Below are 21,264 nucleotides of genomic sequence, written 5' to 3'. Positions count from 1 at the left end.
GGAGCCACGCATGTCAGGACCAAAAAAGGTTCATGTTGTCTAAAGAAAAGAAAAATCTCATACAATAGTGTATAGTTGAAAACTGGGAAAAAAACAAAAAAATTTTTACAATTTCAGATTTTTTACTTTCTTTTCATATTTCAGAGAACATGCTATAGTATGACTTTGCATTGTCGACTAAAATATGAAAAAAAATTCATACTTTAGCAAGTTGTCCTAGCACAGGCACAGTGGTACAGTGGTTAATGCTGATGCCCCTCAGTCAGAAGGTCATTGGTTCAATTCCAATATTAGATATTTTGGACAACATGCTTTTGTATGACTTTGCTTATACTGTACAGTTACTGAGAAATTTGAAGGCAAAGTTCACTTTTTTCACATTTTAACATTGAAATTTAAAATACTAATTAAAAATAATCCTTAATAGCTGGCGTTAAACTTTGAGTGGATTCCAATTTAGGATCACCGTGACTATGACCCTACTTTATATCAAGGGATTATACTGTACAGTTACTGAAGTGTCCACAGCCGTGTGGTTCACTGGCAGTTAAATACGTTGAATCACTTATCCGCAATTTATTTTTATGCTGCAAATAAGCCAAACAATTATAATATAATTCACCACAACACACGAAGCTCAGAATTTCTGTACACTTGAGGCATGAAAATACCAACAAAAAAACAATCTTTTTTTTTTTTTTTACCCTTGTTTTAATACCAGATGACAGTAGCATTTAAATCAGAAAAGTTACAGTAAAAAGAAAAAAGAAAATTGGCTCTCTTAAATAAAATAAAATAGCCGTTCAGTACAGCACAGGATGTAAAATGCCACAGAGATTTCACCATTGGAAAGAATAATATATGGACTTATATTACTTTATTACACCAAAAGGTCATTTTTCTTCAGCAGCAAGTACCGAAGCTCATTATTCAAGGTCAATGTTGAGCGTTTACACAGCACCTCTGACGTGAGCCACAGATTTGAGAGATGATGACGCTTCCACTCATCATTTCAGTGATGAACTAACTCAGCAGAACTGATTTAAGAGACCCACAGTTTTCTGCTTTTCTGTTCATCCTGGCTTCACCAGGATCATAATACAAGTCACACCAAAACAACAAGTGAGACAACCGACGTCTCAGCGTAGGAGCCGATCACACGACCAGCATCCATTCAGTGCCCTTTTGGGATCAAACCATAAATTCTAAATCTGATGGAGCTGAATCCAAAACGACTGATACAGAGAGCTTTCATTCATAACGCCATTTACAAACATACCCCGGACAAAACTACTTTTTCATGTGCGTTCTCTCAGGCATCAAGACTGAAGCAGATATGTTTCTACTGATGATCACTAAAAATGAGAAAGTCTACACATCGCTCTTCAGCTTTACCGAGAAATAAGGAAATCTTTTCATGCTAAAAATAATTAAGCTCACCAGAAGTGAAGGTGGCTGAGATTCAGCAATGAGAAGCAGCTCGTTTAAGAAACAGCCTGGTTAACAATCTGGTGTTCCCAATGTCTCTCATCTTTTTTTCTTCTAGATCTTATTTATGTTTGAACGCATTAGTTTAAGTTAGCTTGAATTATCTTAACTGAAATATCATGCAGAGCTTGATACAGAGGACGCCTGCACGTGAAAACGATGTAAAACAGCCATAATTCTACTGGATGTTTGCCTTAAATATAAAAACTAAACTGCAGAAACAGAGTCTGAGATCAAACCTCTGCTAGTTTACGAAACAACTTTTCTTTAGCGAGCAAACGTTTCTGTCAGCCAGCTGCCTTCTGACAGATAAAAAATAAATGATTTGTGCTGTCCGCTTCTCTGCTGTTCGTCTGTATGAAAGTGTGTCCACATCATCAATGTTATGTGGTTCATCTTAATCTACAATTTAGTCAAATTTATAGTGGTGAAGTTGGACTATCCTGCAGAGGTTGAAGACATTTATTCGAATTTATGAGCTGAAGCAACTTCACTGAACTTCAGTTGAGTGCTCTTGCCTTAAAAAACAGTAATGTCTTTATTTCCCAAAACTGATGTCAGAATCAAATGCTGCACTTCCTTCATGAAAAATGTCTAAAGAATCAACTCATTTATAATTTTCAGTAGATTTTGTTTTCAATCAGTATAATAACCAATTTGCTGCGAAGCTTTCGTCAAGAGTTTTTGAGCTGTTTTGTGTGCTGCCTGCTCATGTTTTTGGAAAATGCAGAAGTTTCTCTGGATACCAGAATAATGTTTTCAACTAAAATCCTAACTATTAATATTATTATAACTAACAATTGGAAATTCCTTGATAGATTTAAGTCTCCATGAGCTGAGACTTGGAGACGAAAGTGATTGGTGGTTGGAGTAAATCTTTAATAAAGCATCTATTAAACAAAAGTTGGATAAATCCAAGACATGCAAGGCCCAAAATGCAAAGCATCTCCTAAAGAAACCCAACGCAGGGCTGCACCGTCACCAGACCCGCTTGCTACAAAGGAACGGCCTCACGGTGGGGAAACATCATATTCAATAGAATAAATATGGCTGTGCAGCTAGTGATTGATAACTGTAGCGGAAAAAAGCTTAGCCTACGCGACAGATCAGCTACTATATTCTGAACAGGAACACAAATATAGTAAAACTAAGTTCTAACCACGTATTCAGAATACAATACTTTACATTAAGTTGCTTATTCGTATTTCCAGTCGTAGACAGTCGTGATTTCCTGACGGGACTCATATTTCTAGATCGTAGATCGTCTTCTGACTGCAACATTTATCTGTCCTCACACATGTTTCAACACTGGAGACCACAGCTGGACCTTTGTGACTCCAACATGAAACTGAAGTGTGTTACAGACACACAAAAACAAAGCCAGGGCAACCTCAAGTGAGACCAACCGCCAAAATTACAACCAAATCCTCGACCTAAAAATTCTTCCCAGAGTCTCAGAATGACTCAGAGGGAGTTGAAATGCTCAATGAAAGGCCGGTCGGGTTCGTGTGCATTTGGACTCAGACTGCAGGTTCAGTGTAAAAAAACCAATGTTAAACTGACTGCTCGCAGCACGAATCTCTAGAATACTGTATGTGCACCCAAGGAGTTATGACAGAAACTATCGTTATATTTTCAAAATAAAGGGATTTTGACGCTAAACAATGAAAACAAAAATCCATAGTTGTTTTTTTTTAATGGCACTTACTGCAGCTTGTCCCACTTCATCTCCAACACTGTGCAGCAAACACAGTCAGAAAATAAAGCCCTGACCTCGAGGACGTGAAACAAGACACTCTGGATTTAAAATCTAAAATCACTTCAAGGTAGAACAATGTAGGACATACTAGACTAGAGTATTTCTAGAAAGTACTGTGTGCGTATCTTTGAGGGAAAAACGTGTGATTTTTTTTTCACTGCCTTGTAAAGGTTTCTCAAAAACATCTTTTTTTTTTTAAAATCCTTATTCCGAGCAGCTGATTTTACATTTGGCACAAATCTGTAGCCAAACTGAAATGACTCAGCAATCCTCTCTCTTAGAAACATGGCTCCTGCTTAATAATACATTCACTTTAGTACAAACATAAATACTAACTCACAAGTCTTTCTCAAGCCTCGAGTTTACATTCATTCTGTCAGTCCAACGGTGTCCAGCTCATACACCGCGTCCTACAACTCGCAGATTTAAATCTAAGACATGGTTTGTGGTTTGGTCTGATGCACCTGATACCTGTACAGCTGAAAATGAAAAAGTACAGATCAAACGTAACATATTCAGTCCATTTTGTCGTCCAGATGGCTCCCGCTCTGAAGTTCCAGTTTTTATAAACGTGAGCCCTCAGAGCTTCACCTCTGACAAACAATCGGTCTTTAATCAACTAGAAACAAGAGACGGAAAGAGCGAAAGCGACTGACGTATGACTACAGCGGGACAGTATGTATTCAGGACTTTCTTCTTTCACGTGTGAGGTTTAGTTTCTTGCGTTGTTGAGCTCAGCTGGTGGTGTTGAAAGACCAGAGATGAAAATGTCCTAAAGCGTGTCAGCCTCTGGTCTCGTGTTTAACCGTCCTGATGTCCCCCGGTGTTTAATGGCATCTATGAGATTACAGTATGGAGATGGACGCTGCTGCTTCTGCACGTGTCCAGAGTCCCTGACGGCAGATCCTGCAGGCACTCGGCCCACAAGACGACAAGAGGAGGGAGGAAGTGGAGAAAGAAAGGAGAGTTTGCTGCCTCTTAGATGTTTTGACAACATAAACACTTTTCTCTGACCTGTTCCTGCTCACTTTGTCCTCACTTCCAAAAAATATCTGCCCCTTTTCATTTCTTCATTCAGTCACCTTTTTCCTTTAGGTAATGGTTGGGGAAAAGCAGTGTTACAAATTTCTGTGTGCCAATCAGTTTGGTAACGGTGCTGGTTGTCGAACGTGATCAAACGACATCTAGTTTGTGGGTAATAAACTATAAAAACAACAGAGTGAGGTGATCTGACAGCTGAGCAGCATACCGATGACGTCAGCAGTGAGTCACCGCTTCAGTTCCTGGACGTGTCGTTCTCTGCTCTTTCTCACGATCCCTGTCTCCCTAAACTGCTCGTTCTGAATGAAGACAAAAAATAAAAACATATATATATATATATATATATATATATATATATATATATTAGACTGTAATTTAATTAACTGTTGCTTATTTGTTCTGGAATATTTCATGTAACAGACAGAAGATCTGAGAGTTTATTGGTAGGAGGCGTTAACACAGTCCCTCTCTCATTTCCACCCCTCGTTATCTGTACCTTCCTCTCTTTCTTTCTCCCTCCTCCTCCTCCTCCTCCTCCTCTCCCTCCCCTCCCTCCCCAGTCACTCCTCTGTGATGGTGGGCAAGTGAGGCGTGCTGGGTGAACTGGGCGTGCTCCGTAAGTCCGGCCGGACGTTGACGCTGGAGATGGACCACACGTCGCTCAGCTCTGCAAAGGGAGGAAAACATTAGAGCAGCTGAGAGCTTTCACCTTCACACGTCAACGAGTATTGTGGGTAATACAGAGGTCATACTGCAGGACAGAGGAGAGGGAAAGAGTGCATGAGGCACAGAAATGAGGGGGAGAGGTGGTGAAGTACAAACCAGTGACCGAGCTCAGGTAATGTGAGCAGTGAGAGTTGGCAGTGATGAAACCAGGTGAAGTTGCATGCAAACTGCTGAGTGTGGTGCATAATGGAGGGACGCAGACGGAGGAATGGTTCAAGTAAAAATCCATCTGTTTGGTTCGCCAATCTAGAACCCGATTTCCCTCCATAGAGAATCGTTTGCTGACGTTCCTTCCTACTGTGCCGAGACCTCGGTTCGTTCTAACATACACCGCTGCAACTACCGTGTCCACCAAAGTTGTTGTTTTTTGCTGAGCGAAGCGTGTTTTTTTTTTTTTAATTTCTGGGCTGCTGTATGAACACAGAGAGAGATTGTGAAAGAATTGTGTAACACAGACTTCATAGCTGTGACTACGGACGGATGGACGTCCAGGGATACTGAAAGTTACCTAACTGCCCACTGCATCACTTGGCGTGAGTTATGGAGTAACGTTGGTGACCTTTATGTCTTTAATGTGGACGTTTATATTAAAAAAAACAACAACAACACACTAATTAAAACAAATATATTCTTTTGACAGTTAAGATTATTTTTGTTCTTAGCCAGAAATAGTGAAGGCAAACAGTTGAAATTAGCGCTGCCCTCCCCCCACACTTCACCACAAATATAACAAACTGAGCCAAAAACCGTGATATGAAGCCAACCGTTATTACTTATTTCCAGGTTTCATATAGTTGTCTTTCAGAGGCCATTTGTGATTGACAGTAGCCTACATGGAGTTTTTGACACTTCTTGCAGCACTTTCTGTACAATTAGGCTTGTAGAGCACTGAGATGAGGCGTTACTATGGCAACTAAACTTGAGAAGAAACCATCTTTGTCTGATTGCAGCTGTTAAATTACACAATTCTCTCAGTTTTCTATATGTTGTCAACACTTGAAGTTTAGCTACACTGACTGATTAACCGTATGTTTCATCCCGTGCTCTCTAGTTTCATATGGGCTCATATGGGTTTCATACATAACATTTTTTCAGAGGAAACATAGACACTTGTAGGGAGCAAACAGTGTTCATGGTTCATACAAGGTTCCTGAAGGGATGACATGCAGGGCAGGCATGCAGGGTGTCATGGGCTGAAGACCAAGGGGACAGAGACAAGGGCTCCGGCAGGGGGGTCAGAGTGGAGGGGGTTCCAGCGAACACAGATGACCTCTAAGGAGTCTGACACACACACACACACACACACACACACACACACACACACACACACACACACACACACACACACACACACACACACACACACACACACACACACACACACACAAACAAACAACACACAGCAGGAGATCACTGCATGCAAAGATGTTGATCACAAAATAAGGACTTGTCTCTGCTGGTTAAGACACAGACACAAACAAAGTCGTTTCACATTCATCCACGATGAAGAAATACGAGCGAAGAGGAGAAGAAGGTGTTCTTACCTGTCCTGAACTTGCTGTACGGTCCGTTCTCGTGAGTCTGACGGCTGCCGGACCAGAAGGGCAGGCCTCTCTCTCTCCACCTGTGACACACACACACACACACACACACACACACACACACACACACACACACACACACACACACACACACACACACACACACACACACACACACACACACACACACACACACACACACACACACACACACACACACACCAAACACAGAGATCAGAGCAGCAGAGACTAACCAGGTGTGTTTCTGTGTTCACCAAAGTGCTTTGAGATATAGTATTGTAGCAGCTTTGATGTGTGCATCGGATACACATGAAGAAACGTGTGTGTGTGTGTGTGTGTGTGTGTGTGTGTGTGTGTGTGTGTGTGTGTGTGTGTGTGTGTGTGTGTGTGTGTGTGTGTGTGTGTGTGTGTGTGTGTGTGTGTGTGTGTGTGGAGGTCTGGGTGAGTGTGGTCTAAAGCCTGGTTATGAAAGGGACAAGAGAGAGGTTGATGATGAAAGAGATGATGCTTAAACAACAGAAAAATTAAAACAAAACCTCAGAGGAGGCTTCCCTTTGTGGAGAAGAGCCACATCTGGCTGACAGTAAAGAAAAAAACCTTTTTATACCCTCAGTCAAAGGTTTCGCTCAAAGTTGACCATGCAGAAAGGCAGAAATCTGAAACCCGCTCTGAACGCTCACACGTGAAGGTGAAGCTGGCTGTCAGAAACATTTTCACACTCCTGGAAGTCATTCATAGTGTTACAAAGCGTTGCTGTAAATAATAACATAGGCAGCTTTTTTGTTTCTGTCAAGTGGGTGTAAATGTCTGACCGAAAGTTATCCCAGTATCTCTGCAAATGATCTTCCAAGAAACATAATCTGGTATAAATGATGGATAATACTTCATAAATCAGCCCTCATGCCCCAGCGAGCATTCTCTGATGATGCCTTGTCACTCTGAAGTCGTCTTCCACTCCCGCACATTTCCACCTTCAGGTTATTCAAAAACATAGTTGCATCCACTTTCATCACACTGCACGGCCACAGTGACATCTCAGATTACATATTAGTAATAAAACCTCATCAGCAGACAGAATGACTCGGCTTCACCGCCCAAACACCAAATGTTCTCATTAACCGGGAAGGTAATTATGAGCGGCATCTGTGTGAATGCGGTCTTACCAGTGGAATACAAAAACTGCAATTATGAGGAACGTGGACACCACATCAGTAAGAATCCACATCAGACTGTATTCCTCTGGAGTCTGGAGAGACAGTAAGAAAAGGGTTGATTACGTTTGCTGGGACAAAGATTTCTGATGTGTGTGAACAAGAATATATTTATTCCACTTAGTGACCGTAAAGGACCTGAGCACTCGCACTAAAACTTTAATCAGACTGTGTGTGTGCAGCTGGTGGGCGAGAGTGTTCATGCAAATCAGAAGGTCACAGGTACAATCTTCAAACACCCACGACACCTGCTGGAGAGATTTTCGAGCTGATATAGAACATTCGAACGTCCCACTCTCTGTGGATAAGAGCACTAGTTGTTCTAGTTGTCTGAACAGTAAATGTTCACGTGTTTTCAACTGGAACATTTTGTGCCTTACATCGTGTTCAGAGCAGCAGTGTGTCTTCAACACAACTGAACACAGCAGGTGTGTTCAATGACAATAACAACTGACTTAGAGCTGCCAACTGTCACACCTCAACCATCACTACTCTTTGAGTCGGATGTCGGCTACTTCTATATATATTATATTACATTATATTATATTATACTATACTATACTATACTATATTATATTATATTATATTATATTATATTATATTATATTATATTATATTATATTATATTATATTATATTATATTATATTAGAATATTGTTACTACGGATTAATATATATACATATACCAATATATAACTCATACATTTTATTTCATACTATTTTATACTTTATACTATGTTCGTTTTTAATTTTAAAATGTCTTGTCATCTTTAAAAAAAAAATATAATATAAACACTTATTTAGGACAGCAACGACCCTAATATCTGATAACAGAGATGTAGATTTGCTCACCATGAGGAAGAGTGGCTTGTTGATGTTGGACAGGATGTGGATGGAGTTGGTGGTTACGGATTGGGCTCCAGCACACCAGGCCAGAGTGTAGAGCCACGGCTGGCTGATCACATACAGGTTAGTGCTGATGTTCACCGACTGGTATTTACTGCACAGAGAAAAGGAGGGTGGGGCGGCGTAGGAAGAAGACACATGGATGTAAGATTACTTTACTTTTTTTGCTTTAAAAACCCAGGAGGAACAAAATAAAAAGTCTGATTTGTTACTTAATCATGAAAACTTTATGTTGTCACTGAGTATCAAACCTAAAGGAAAACTCTGTCACCTCTTGGGCCAAAATGATCAAACCCCCACTTAATAAAAGCATCTATACAATAACCCCAAACAATATCAGCACTGTTACCTGAAAGCTGAAGGAAATATAAACCATTCACAGACCACAATTTGACCTTGTAAATAGGCAGCAGAGACAAACATGGCTTCCAAGTGACAACAGGCTGCACTCTCACTGTGATTTGCACTGAGACTTCACTTCATAAATATAAGCTGACCTACTAATCGCCTTCCTTCAGGCATCATAAGCTCAAAATTTACCACAAAGACAGAAGAAAAGAACACAAGACTGTGGCAGGGAGAAGTATAGAGACTATTAAGATCAATTAATGATTCTTTGGCAGATCATAAAACCTGAGTTTGGATAACGTTGTTATGATTTCTGACATCAAACCAGGGGTCAATTCAAAACAGTTTGCTTTCTCTTCCATCTCGTCTTATTAAAAAGAGTCCCATCTTCATGCTATATCATCACTGCAGATATATAATATGCTGCAGTTAATTCAGAGGAAGAAGAACTTTTCTTTAAACCAATAAATCCCTGTTCAACCGCATCCTTTTTTTCTTTACATAATTATAGGAATCACACATGCAAACTGTTTCCCACGCAGTCTAACATCATGATTCATGCAAACAGAAATCTCGACTAGGCGACAAATAAGGTGTCATCGAAGCTAAAGTGTTTCGATGAGATACTCCAACGAAGAAGAATCAACAGTAATGAGGGAAATGTTGTTACAAAGTGTCACCGTGAGTCATTCAGCCATCTTTTTCATCCTTTTATAACCAGATTGTTCTCTCGCAGCTTCTGTTTTATTTAAAAGTCCGTCCCACTCGTTTCTCTTGTACAACTCGAGTGCCTCCCTCCTCCTCCTCTCTGTGCCTCCTCCACCGCTGCTACGAACGTCTTTTCCTCCAACCATTTGTCTCTTCTACTGAGTAAGCAGTGCATCCTCTTTCTTTCCTGTCGCTCCTTTAATGAACATCTCTCACAGCTGCCCTTCACCTTCGTCTCCCTCCTTCCCCGTTCCCCGTTCTTCAAGCAACAAGACGGAGTCACTGAGGACGTGGTGGCCATCTGTGTCTTGTGTTACATCACAACACGCACAGGAGAGCTTTTCAAAAGGTGTCGGTGGGTAGAAATAAGGTTGTTTGGAGGGGAGATGGATCTGAGTGCTTGAATGTACGCGTCATTACGTTTGGTTTTAATAGTTTAATCTGAATTTTCAGGCTTTGTTTTGGCCATAATTGCATAATTCGGTGCATAATTAGGGAATAAATCAGAACTGTCTTATTTCTTTTCTCAATTTATATTAGTCAAACTGTTTTTAAGTTTTAACTGCATGAGGATTTGGTTTGTTGTACCCTGTGCTGATTAGTGTCTTCTTTCAGAGGGAAAACATGTTGCTACTTTTCATTGTTTGCTGAAAACTGTGTACAAGATGTTATTAGAAATGTCACCAAATCTTTGTTGAAAATAGATTAAATTGGGTTGTTTACTTCACGATGTTTATTACTGAATGACTAAGTACCAGATCTGTTGTTGTGACATGGTGCTGTAGTGCAGGTTCAGTCTGGTGATGTGGTCGTCTCTCAGCTCCTGAATAGAAGCCTTTTCTCCCGAGGTCTGCTGCAGCTCTGGAGAAGCAGCCTGCACCAGCTCCCTGTCCTCAGAAGGCAGCCATAACACCTGCACACACACACACACACACACACACACACACACACACACACACACACACACACACACACACACACACACACACACACACACACACACACAAAATGAAGAGGAAAGAAATACTCTTGAACATATATTAAAAAAAAAAATGCAATAATTGTGTTTAAGTCACAACAAACAGAGCAACAAATATTTAAAACAACTCATTGTTAAGTTTGAATCACTGCTTCCATTCACATTGTGCAGTCACCTGTGAGGAGTTGATGTGGGACTGAACGACCTGTAGAGTGGTGTTGATGTAAGACTGACTGTACGGATGTCCGTACGGTGGCCTGCGCAGGTCAAACAGCACCAGTCTGCCGCTTTGGGCTGCTACCTCCAGGAATTGGGCCAGTGAGGGAACAGACTGGTTCTGGGCCTGGGAGCGGTCCGCCTCAGACAGGAACGACACGGTCCCAAATGGATCCCTCTGGAAGAGGAGCGAGTGTGTAGCAGAGTGATGTAGAGGGAAAACGTTACGCTTCATAATTCAGAAAATTCATTGATAAGACAAATGCTGCTTTTTTTTGCTGTTTTTATTTTTACTTAGAGGGTTTACTAGTATCACTATTAGTAACTAATTCACTGTCAGTCTCAACAGGAGAAAAAACGAAATCTTTCTTCATTAGGGACCTCAAATTTGTGAATTAACAACAAAAAAAAATTGTCACTGAAATCTAATAGAAACAAACCCAAAACAGCAAAAACAACACTAATTTACAGGGCATGGTGCAATGGTGTGACCATTTCATAATCGTACATGAATGGATTACTTTCTTCTGGTTGGTTTTTAAACTTATTTTAGCTTTAGTCTGGTTTTTAATTTGTTCTCAAATGTATTTAATTGCTATATAAATAAAGTAAATAAATAATTGATTGATTCTCTTTTGGTTGAATAAATATTTCAACCACCTCATCTTAAATATAATAAAATTAACATTTTCAGAGATGATTTTTTTTTTTTTGTCTAACAACAATGCTCTATAGTGTGTGTGTGTGTGTGTGTGTGTGTGTGTGTGTGTGTGTGTGTGTGTGTGTGTGTGTGTGTGTGTGTGTGTGTGTGTGCGTGCGTGCGTGTGGGTGCGTGTGGGTGCGTGCGTGTGTGTGCGTGTGTTGGTCGCACCGATAAGAACCAGTCACCAGCATTCAGCTGCTGCAGCTCAGCCCAAGTGAACATGGAGGCATCGAGGTGCGTTCGGTTTGGGAAAACCTCAGCAACATTAGTGGTCCTCTTCAGAGTGGAGTCATGCATCAGGAAGGGAACACCGTCATAACTACAGACAGGGACGGACATATTCAGTGAGTTGCGACATGAGGAATGAAGAAGCCGGAGGGCTAATGGGAAAGCTAACGCCTGCTGGATTAACACGGCAGCAATCACCTTAGAAAAGCCAGGAGCACACGAGGAGCTGATCTGTATCATTAGCATCACGGCACAGACTCAGCTCCAGGTCACCGCTGACCGACTGCTCTGACGATCATTTTAGCAGCAAAAAAACTGGGACCTCGTGTGAATGAACATTCAGCAAGTTGATCAATTTCACTCAAAAGGCCGTTTGGTCACCTTGAAACTATTGTAGATCTTGTTCAGTTAGGCAGCAGCTAATCCTGGAGCATTCACTGTCAAAGGCTGCACCAGTTTTAGTGAAAGAGTTGTAAAACTAAAAAGCTTATAAATGATCTGATTTTGGCTGCACTTGTGAAATCCTTTCCTGCCATCAAGAGTCTGGCGATATTAAGTTACAAGCATGGGTTGCCAACTCACACTTTTGGCATGAGACATCACTCTCTCATCCATCTCACCCCCTCCCCCGTTTCACACTGTCACATTGTGCAAACAAATCTCCCACCAAATCAGAGGAAGACTCAAAGCCGCTCCTTCAAGAAACACTGTAGTTAAATAGCTTCAACATACTTTTAAACAAGACAAAGTGTGAACATCTGGGTCCCCCTCCCCATTTTTATGCACTAATATTACTCCATCCATGAGAACACAGAGAAACACGAATATCATTCATTATTAATCATCCCGAAAACACAGACCAGTTAGAATATAGTGGAAAATGATGTGTAATTGTTTTACACACGAGACAAGTGAGCCGTCAAATATATTCTGTTTCCTGTCAAGTTTATCATCATGGGCATTGTGCGGTTTTGCAGCCTCAATTTTAAAGTCTCACAATATCTGCAGTTGTGACATTATTATTGCGAACAGATGTGTTTCCGCATACTCGACACTCACTGTAACCAGCACGGTAAATAACGACACGTAGCAGGATGTACACACACGTGGGAGAAGTTGATACCTGATGGTGACGTCAGTCTCCAGTCCTTCTCCTCCAGCCTCCACCGCCTTCTCAAACGACATCACAGTGTTCTCTGGAGCAAGCTACACACACACACACACACACACACACACACACACACACACACTGCACATTAGAATTAAGTCGTTTTACCCTGTTTCTTGTTTTCCACAATTCTAGCACATTAATATTTCTCAGTGGAGACTGATATATTTCATGTTTTTTTTTCACAATTTTAATAGTTTAATAAATACCAGGAAGTTATGTGATTGAATGAAAAACGGTCGCCAACAACCTGAGGTGTGCATTAGAGGGTTTCAACAGAACAAATCCAGATCCAGCTGTCAGGGTTCAGCTCAGTCTCACCATTGGAGCTCCTCTGTGTCCGATGAGTGTTGGGGCAGGTCCCAGAGTTCCTGCCTCTTTAATGCAGGGCGAGTACATTCCCAGAGGAACCAGGTAGAGCGAGAACAGCACGGACAGGTAGAGACCGAGGGCAGCCACTTGACGCACTACAATAACACGGAAGCACAAAGATATTGGTCTTTACACTGAAGAAATGAATAGCAAAAAAATACCAAAATCAGGGTAACAGGTCCATTAAAAATTCTTTTGAACTGAATTATTTTTATTGTTTAATTTAGGTTATATATTTATCTGTAAATGTACAAAGCACTTGTTGGCTCTTATTCTGAGAATTAAAAAATGGGCTTCATTATCTTACTTAATATTAATATAAGGTTCCAGGACACTAAACATTTTCATTAAAAAACAGTTCAAGAACCGTACTGTGGCATCTCATATGTTATGTGATCCTTCGAGCCAGTGTCATATTTAGAGGCCGCAACAGTCTGAACTGTATTTCTGCTGTTTCAGGTCAATAAAGATTTTTAGTTGTTGTTTTACCGTAATGCAGAAAGGCCTCATATAATAAATCTGTGCATGGCATAATAGCTGATAATGAACTCGTTATAACGCGCAACACAGCACACACACAAACACACCGACAAGACAATCTGTTGCACACTGTGTACTGTGTGCCATTCACACACAAACAAATCCAAAAAAAACAACAAATACACTTTAAGGAATTTAAATATGTTGTAATTAATGGTTACAGGAATGTACTACAGTAGAAATCAGAACTTAATCAGGATAATATTCAGAAAATCTTTCCTGATAGGATTAAGATGGTTGTCTGGTGCTTAACAGCAGCCACATGGGCAGCAGAGAGAAAGACTCCATCACGTTATCTCTCACGGAGTCCCAGCAGGACTCAGCACAGACACGCATACTTCTGACATGTCTGACGCTGGAGTGAATAACAAAACTACCAAAAAAACATCACGTCACAATTTCTTTACTCGTGTACGTGAACCCAGTTGTCTCCCTGTGATTCAGTGTGTTTTCAAATCTAAAAAAAAGACCTAAATGTTGGAGGAACTACGTCATTTCATGTAGCATGTGTTGTCTCTGTAGGTTTTAATAGTGGTAAAAGTGTGTTTCCAGCTTTAACTCAGTACCCCTCCCCTCTCGACGTCCAGGCTTGGGGGGCTGTTTATCTCAATACATGAAAGCAGGAGCAAGCTACATTACACTCTGCGCCTTGGCAAATCTGTTATCCCTTATCTACTGCCAGGAGAGACCCCTGACATGACTCAGCATCACTACCTGCTGAATCACCATGGCAACCAGGAGCAAGTACCCATGGAGACAAAAGAGATAAGAGAGACACGGAGGCAGAGGTCAAAGCCATTCGGAGGAGATGAAAAGGAGAGTGACCCAATGACAAGTACAGAGAAACAGACAGCAGCAAAAGGGCAGGAGATCTCAGAAGGATCAACAGACCAAAACACATGAAAGCAAATGAAAGAAGACAGAAAGCAAGTGACTGAAAGCATTAAAAGAGAAGAGTGTAAAAATGAAGTGGAGGGAGAAAAAGAAGAGTACAGGGAGATCTACAGCTGTGTCTTCTTGCTAGAACAGTGTGCCGTGTTACTGAAGGGTCTGTTCCAGTTCAGAGAACCTTTATTCCTTTTGGGCAGAGCAGCTCAGTACGACTACAACTGAACCTTCCACCAATAGTCATTTCACCAATGTCCTTCAGCCATATATAAATACAATTTAATGGAATTGAATTAAACTAATCAGTTTAAAAATTCTTCAGAGGGTCGAACTCTCTAAACAGGTTTTAGATAATACTTCACATTCATTGTTCATATTATAATGACTAAACATGGAAATTAAGATAGGTATAGTGTATAGATACAGACACATACTGTACAGAAGGTGTTCGTATTTGGAATTGTTTTTGGCTTGTAATTTTTTAGGAAGAGCTACTTAAACATACTAGCTTTTCATGTAATGGCACCACTATTAGCTTTCTTACCTTTCTTGTTCATTCGGAAGAAGTGCAACGCTATTGGCCAGGAGAGAATGGCCATTAGTGAGACTGCAGCCATGTGGAGGAAAGGTGCTGTCACCTAAATATGACAGAGAAAGAGACAGAGGGATCGGCCAACATGTCAGCACAGTCTTGAATATGTCACCCAGAACATAAAACACAAATTATAGTTTGTATAAATAAAGTATGAATAGCAATAGATTTAACTGCTCAATGTTAACTGCAATGTTTTGCAAATAATAATTTTTAAAAAAAAATCCTGTAATTCTCGTCAGTGATTGGCAGGTGTGTCGGGATGGCTGACCTGCAGGGAGAGCAGGAGCGTCTTCCATTCTTTACTCCAGAGGTCAGACAGGATGGCGGTGGCCGTGACGGAGAACGCCAACGTCACCACGATGCCAGTCTGACATAAACATAGGAGGACAAGAAAACACATTTGAAGACAATTTAAATATAAAGAATTTATTCATATTATCTATAAATATATCTATTTTTATAACTCTGTGTGTGTGTGTGTATACCTTGTGGCTCCAGTGAAGGTACAGTCTCTGACCCTCAGAAAGCAAACACACCGCCAGCACCTGAACAATTGTTGGGACATTTGTTAGAAATTGTTAGATAAAGCAGATTAAAGTAACACAAAGCATTAGCATCTTTTAAACTTTAACTTCATGAACCAACATGGTTTCTATTACCTTCAGCATTTCTTGAAACTAAATATAATTAAATAAAAATTTATTTTTTTAAGAAAACAGACAAATATCAAATATCAGTGTGGATATCTTGTTACTACTGACGATATGGTCAGACTTGTTATATGCCTCCTCTCTAAGGAGATGCAATGTCTCCCTCACTTCATCTGTGTCAATTTGTTCGCATTACATAATTAGTCTTTCATAATATTTCTTCAGTCCAGTGGACAAGCTCCTTGATGTCACACACAGTGCTGGGAGGGCCAAGAGGCAAATATGTACTTTTGCCTAGTGAAACATATTGATTCAACCACTTTGGAGAAAAAAAATACAAGATAGTGACACTCCAATCAAACAGTCTAGTTGCACCCGACCAGGTGCTGGTTGACAGGATTGCGCTATCTGTGGTAAAAAGGGGCAGTGAGGTCGCTTAGGAACACATCTGCATCTGCAATGGGATGGCAAAGTGTTTTCCATCAACACAAAGGTTTTCTCAGCCCTCAAGAGTTTTTGAAAAGGCAAGATTCAAGCTGCAAAACATATAATCAGACCTCTGAGTATACTAGTTATTTCCTTTGCTCAGAAATGCTGTCAGCGGGCGTACCAAGAGGAGGGCGATGTACGCGAAAAGAGCGGCAGCAAGGACCAGCAAGACCAGAGACCAGGGAAACCAGAAACCGAGAGTCCCAAAGTTAAACCTGAAGAGGAATAAGGAAAAAACAGTCAAATACGGCGCGCTTCATGAAGTTGAATAAGTTGATCCCCTCATACATTTATTCAAACATCCACAGGAAAAGCAACAAACGAGTAGCATATAAGGGCTACTGAAGCATTGGCTGTGTTCAATCCACACTGACTCTAACCTCCATTTGACTGTCTGTCATCAGAAGCAGCTGTCTGTGTCAGCAGCTGCAACTTCTGAGGAGCTGAAGGGAAAGCAGCCGGCCAAGCTGTCTTCAACAGATTTGACTGATATCTCAAATGTACTCGATCGAATAGTTTTTAAGATTGAGGACAAGAGGACTCTGCCTTTAGTGAGCCTCAATCAATCATAACGGACACCATTGATGAGTTCAAAATATATAAACAGCAGGATATTTGTGTGTTTGAAAAATATGTCCGTTGCGTGTGTCCCACAGTCTGTGTGGATGATACACCGATACATATAAGACCTCTAGAAATACTGTCTACGTAAACCGGCCTTCATGACGTTCAGTTTACTCAATCCCTTGTGTTATATCATGTTTATACAAGACAACTAACCCTAACCCCATCATGACGACAAACAAACGCACTACAAATCACAACAACCACCGACTACCATGAGTGCCTCCGTCAGTATCTGTCTGTGTGAGACCCACCAGTCAAAGTCATTGTAGTCATTCTGGGCTTCACTCCAGAAATAGAGGAACAGAAAACTCAGGAAGAAGGTGAGGATCAGGAGGCCAAAACTGCCACATTCCACCTGTAAGACACACACACACACACACACACACACACACACACACACACACACACACACACACACACACACACACATATATATAAAACGTATGTTTTGTCTTACCAAACAACCCATTTCTACCAAAAGAAAGTCGTTTTTTTGTGGTTTATATAAAAGGATAAAGTCTCTCTTTAATAATATACTATGGTTTTTATATCATTTTTACATTAAAGGTCTAAACTAAAACTAAGTTTAAAAGGGAAATAACATTTCCTGTGGCTTTATTATCACAATTGGAGCAGAAACTCTGTAATATTACACCTCCGGCAGACACAGAGGAAGTCAATCATTACCGAGTGCATATGGAAGCAGTATATTTTGATACAAGCTGACAGAGTACATATACATGCTGATATTTTTTCATAGAAATAAGCTGTTACTGACTGTTGGAGTCAGCAGGCTCTACTGAGGAAAACCAGCTGGGGAATCAATACACTGTGCAGGATCAGCAACTTAAACAAACTCAACCCGCTACTTATAGATGCTGCTGTGTTTGTATGTTTACCTTGCTGCAGCAGCACTCTCCCGGTTGCGCCCGGGCTCTTTGGTATCGTCTCCATTGGCAACCGTAGAGGCCAGCCAGGCAGGAGACAAATGGCTGGTGCTCATATCTGGTCCATTCAATTAGAAAATAACCAATGAGTACGGCACTCTGCAACCTGAGGTCACAGTGACCTTCACCTTTAACCACCATAATGAAATTGTCCAAGTCCAATTTAACATGCGTGTGCCAAATCTGAAGACATTTTCTAAAGGTGTTCCCAAAATGTTGCATTAATGAGGACAAACAACCCGAAAACATAATGCCTCTGGCCACGGCTGTTGCTGCTGTCATAGCATAACAACTGGTGTATTTTAGAAGACACTGAGTAAAACATTAGCTGAGTAACAAAATCTTAACTTTTACTCTAAGTAGTGAACACTTGAGAGATTTTTAAGATAACTTATTCTGGTTAACATTAATTGCCTTAACTTTTTCTGTAGAAGCCTGTTATAAGAGCCGAGTATGTCAATAAACGTACCAGTGTCTCATAAAAATAATACCGTCATACCAGTCTGTCACAAACATAAATACATAGCCCACTGTAGATGATGCATTCAGGCTATCTTTTAAAAAGAAAGTTGTGTGACTCATGCTTCTGCACAGAGAGAGAAAGGAGGCTAAAAACAGTTCACAGCTAAGCTTGTAGATCATCCTGAGTAAGCAGGACATTGTTTGGAAATAGATCGAGTGTAGCTGCGGAGAGTTCAGGGAGTTGTAATGAAATTTTCCAATGCTATAAAACAAACGGCATAATATTTAGCTGCACTTTATTAAGATGGTGGCAGAAGTTCTCATAAGCTAACCAACTCAAATGTCAAATATTTACTAAAGAGGGAAACATGTTGATTTAATTTTAGGACAGATGAAAATTACTCATTCCACACACATTACTTCAAATTATTTCCCATTTTGAATAGATATACAAATACTGTATGAATGAAAACAACTGCTACCTAACTCCAATGCTACTGAAAGAGTTTTCACAATAAACAATAAGTTATTCACTGTGATAGTTATCAGAATGACTTTAAAGGGTATTATAAAGAAATCAGACTGTATGTCGGAGCATGTTTTTTTGTTTTTTTTTTTTTTTTTTTTTGGAGGTGTGAGTGTCATCACTGTTTGTGATGTGTCTTGTTCTGTACCTTTGCAGCAGCTGCCGCCGCACCACCTTTAGCTTCCCCAGCTTCAGTCTGGTCACAGCAGACTCACCCACAGCCCGGCATCACAGAGACAGAAGGAGACAGCGAGACAGAGAGACGATGACAGCGAGACGGAGAGAGAGGTGGAGAAAGAGAGAGAGGAAGAAGAGAGTGGAGGAATGAAGGACAGGAGAGACAGAAAGGACTCTTGGCCACTAAACTGTCTTCACCTAGAGGGAGAGAAGAAAGTTTGAATCAATTTAAAATGTATTTACAGGAAAACTAAATTCAGCAGGTCTGAGTGTGTGTGTGTGTGTGTGTGTGTGTGTGTGTGTGTGTGTGTGTGTGTGTGTGTGTGTGTGTGTGTGTGTGTGTGTGTGTGTGTGTGTGTGTGTGTGTGTGTGTGTGTGTGTGTGTGTGTGTGTGTGTGTGTGTGTGTGTGTGTGTGTGTGTGTGTGTGTGTGTGTGTGTGTGTGTAGCCCTGGTTTTACTCCTCTGCCCTGCTTAAACTAACCCAGAAGATACAGATGCTCTCACGGAAATACACACTGACCTACATTTGATATCAATACTGTATGTTTAGGATGTATGATTCAACACACCATGCGTCTGCTCAAATGGTTTATGACACACACACACACACACACACACACACACACACACACACACACACACACACACACACACACACACACACACAGAGCCACAGAGAAATCTGTTTTATAGGATCTGTTTATTCATGCAAATCTGTTATAGCCATATGCAGAGCAGCCTGACCTTTGACTGACGTATAAACAAAGCAGTCAGTAATGCGACAGAACAGACCCTAAAACAAGTACTGAGCTCCACACTACAAGTAGAACATTTTTAAAAAGTAAATAAAATAAAAATATATATATATTTATTTGGATCTTCTACAAGAGGTATTAACATTTCTCCGAAAGAGGATTTAGGTTGTTTTCTTGAAGCTGTCTCACCTCAACATTAACAACAGCACTGGTTTAAAAATCCGAGTTATGCAACAGCTCTACATCCACTGCTCCACTGAACCAAATACCACAGAAATCAGTCAATTTGCCGACCAGTAAAGCTGGTCAATCAATCAGTCAGTCAACCTATAAGACGGACCCCTCTGGGTAACAGCCCACCTTCCATGTCACATTGAAGATCAACTATAAATTACACCGAATACATCCTGACAGCATCCAATCAAGTCCATCACACTTTAAATTTTGTCAAAAATTAAATTTTGTAAATACATGTGAACTAAGTTTTGGCTCCAGGTAACTATGACGTCTTCACATTACTTGTTTTAGCCAACCACAAAACCTAAAGATAACCAATTTATAATGACACAACAGAGAAAAGCAGCAAATATCACATCTGAGATGTTGGAACAAGATCATTTGGGCAATTTTCCTTAGTAAGAGGTTTAAAACAATTAACCCACTATTAAAGTTATTGCAAATTATATTGTTAGTTGACTAAATGATCATTTGAATTATTGTTTCAGTTCTGAAATAATAATTTTAGTTTATACCAGATCAGAGAGCAGACCCAAAAAACACCATAGGGCTTTTTCCTTAGATCCTGATGTGTTACAGACCCAGATAGGTGGCCTAAATCTGCTTTATGTAGGTCCAACAACAGCTTTTTACAGCCTGAGTTAAGAACAAAGAGGCTAGTTTACTACCTTAACACATACTTTCTTTTATAAATACCCTTTTGACCAGAGTCTGAATTGGTTTGGTTATAAGGTTCAGCAATCAGGATGTATAATTTCAATACAAAGAAGCAGATTAGTCGTTATGGTGCAACTGTTTTGCAACACTGGTATTATTTAACCCAAACTGAGCACATGTGCACTGTGTGTGTAAGAAGATATAGATGTTGAGGTGGCAGATGGTTAGTTCACTGTTAATGTATCATTTTAATCCTAAACACACTGAGCATGTTTCTCCAGTAAATCAAGACTAAATA

At 40.4% G+C, this 21,264-nt stretch overlaps 1 protein-coding gene across 1 annotated transcript; it reads right to left on the bottom strand.

The window, feature by feature from the left end:
- Positions 1 to 2,770: 2,770 nt before the first annotated feature.
- gdpd4a (glycerophosphodiester phosphodiesterase domain containing 4a) lies at positions 2,771 to 19,361 on the bottom strand (the record flags this gene model as incomplete). The annotated part of the gene is made up of 16 exons (XM_069712924.1): positions 2,771 to 4,955; positions 6,559 to 6,638; positions 7,740 to 7,822; positions 8,640 to 8,787; positions 10,505 to 10,662; positions 10,904 to 11,122; positions 11,816 to 11,966; positions 12,999 to 13,081; positions 13,365 to 13,510; positions 15,388 to 15,481; positions 15,707 to 15,805; positions 15,924 to 15,983; positions 16,699 to 16,792; positions 17,456 to 17,559; positions 18,104 to 18,209; positions 19,288 to 19,361. Coding segments are annotated over 16 exons (1,806 nt in total), but the record flags the coding sequence as incomplete, so codon positions are not given.
- Positions 19,362 to 21,264: the final 1,903 nt, after the last annotated feature.

This window comes from Brachyistius frenatus, unplaced genomic scaffold, assembly GCF_029030835.1.
Source record: "Brachyistius frenatus isolate BFR_SWC_R1_liver_20210118 unplaced genomic scaffold, ASM2903083v1 Contig_114, whole genome shotgun sequence".
NCBI classification, from domain to species: Eukaryota; Metazoa; Chordata; class Actinopteri; family Embiotocidae; genus Brachyistius; species Brachyistius frenatus.
Note: the sequence above shows the minus strand (reverse complement) of the source record. Positions and strands in the feature narration are given on the sequence as shown.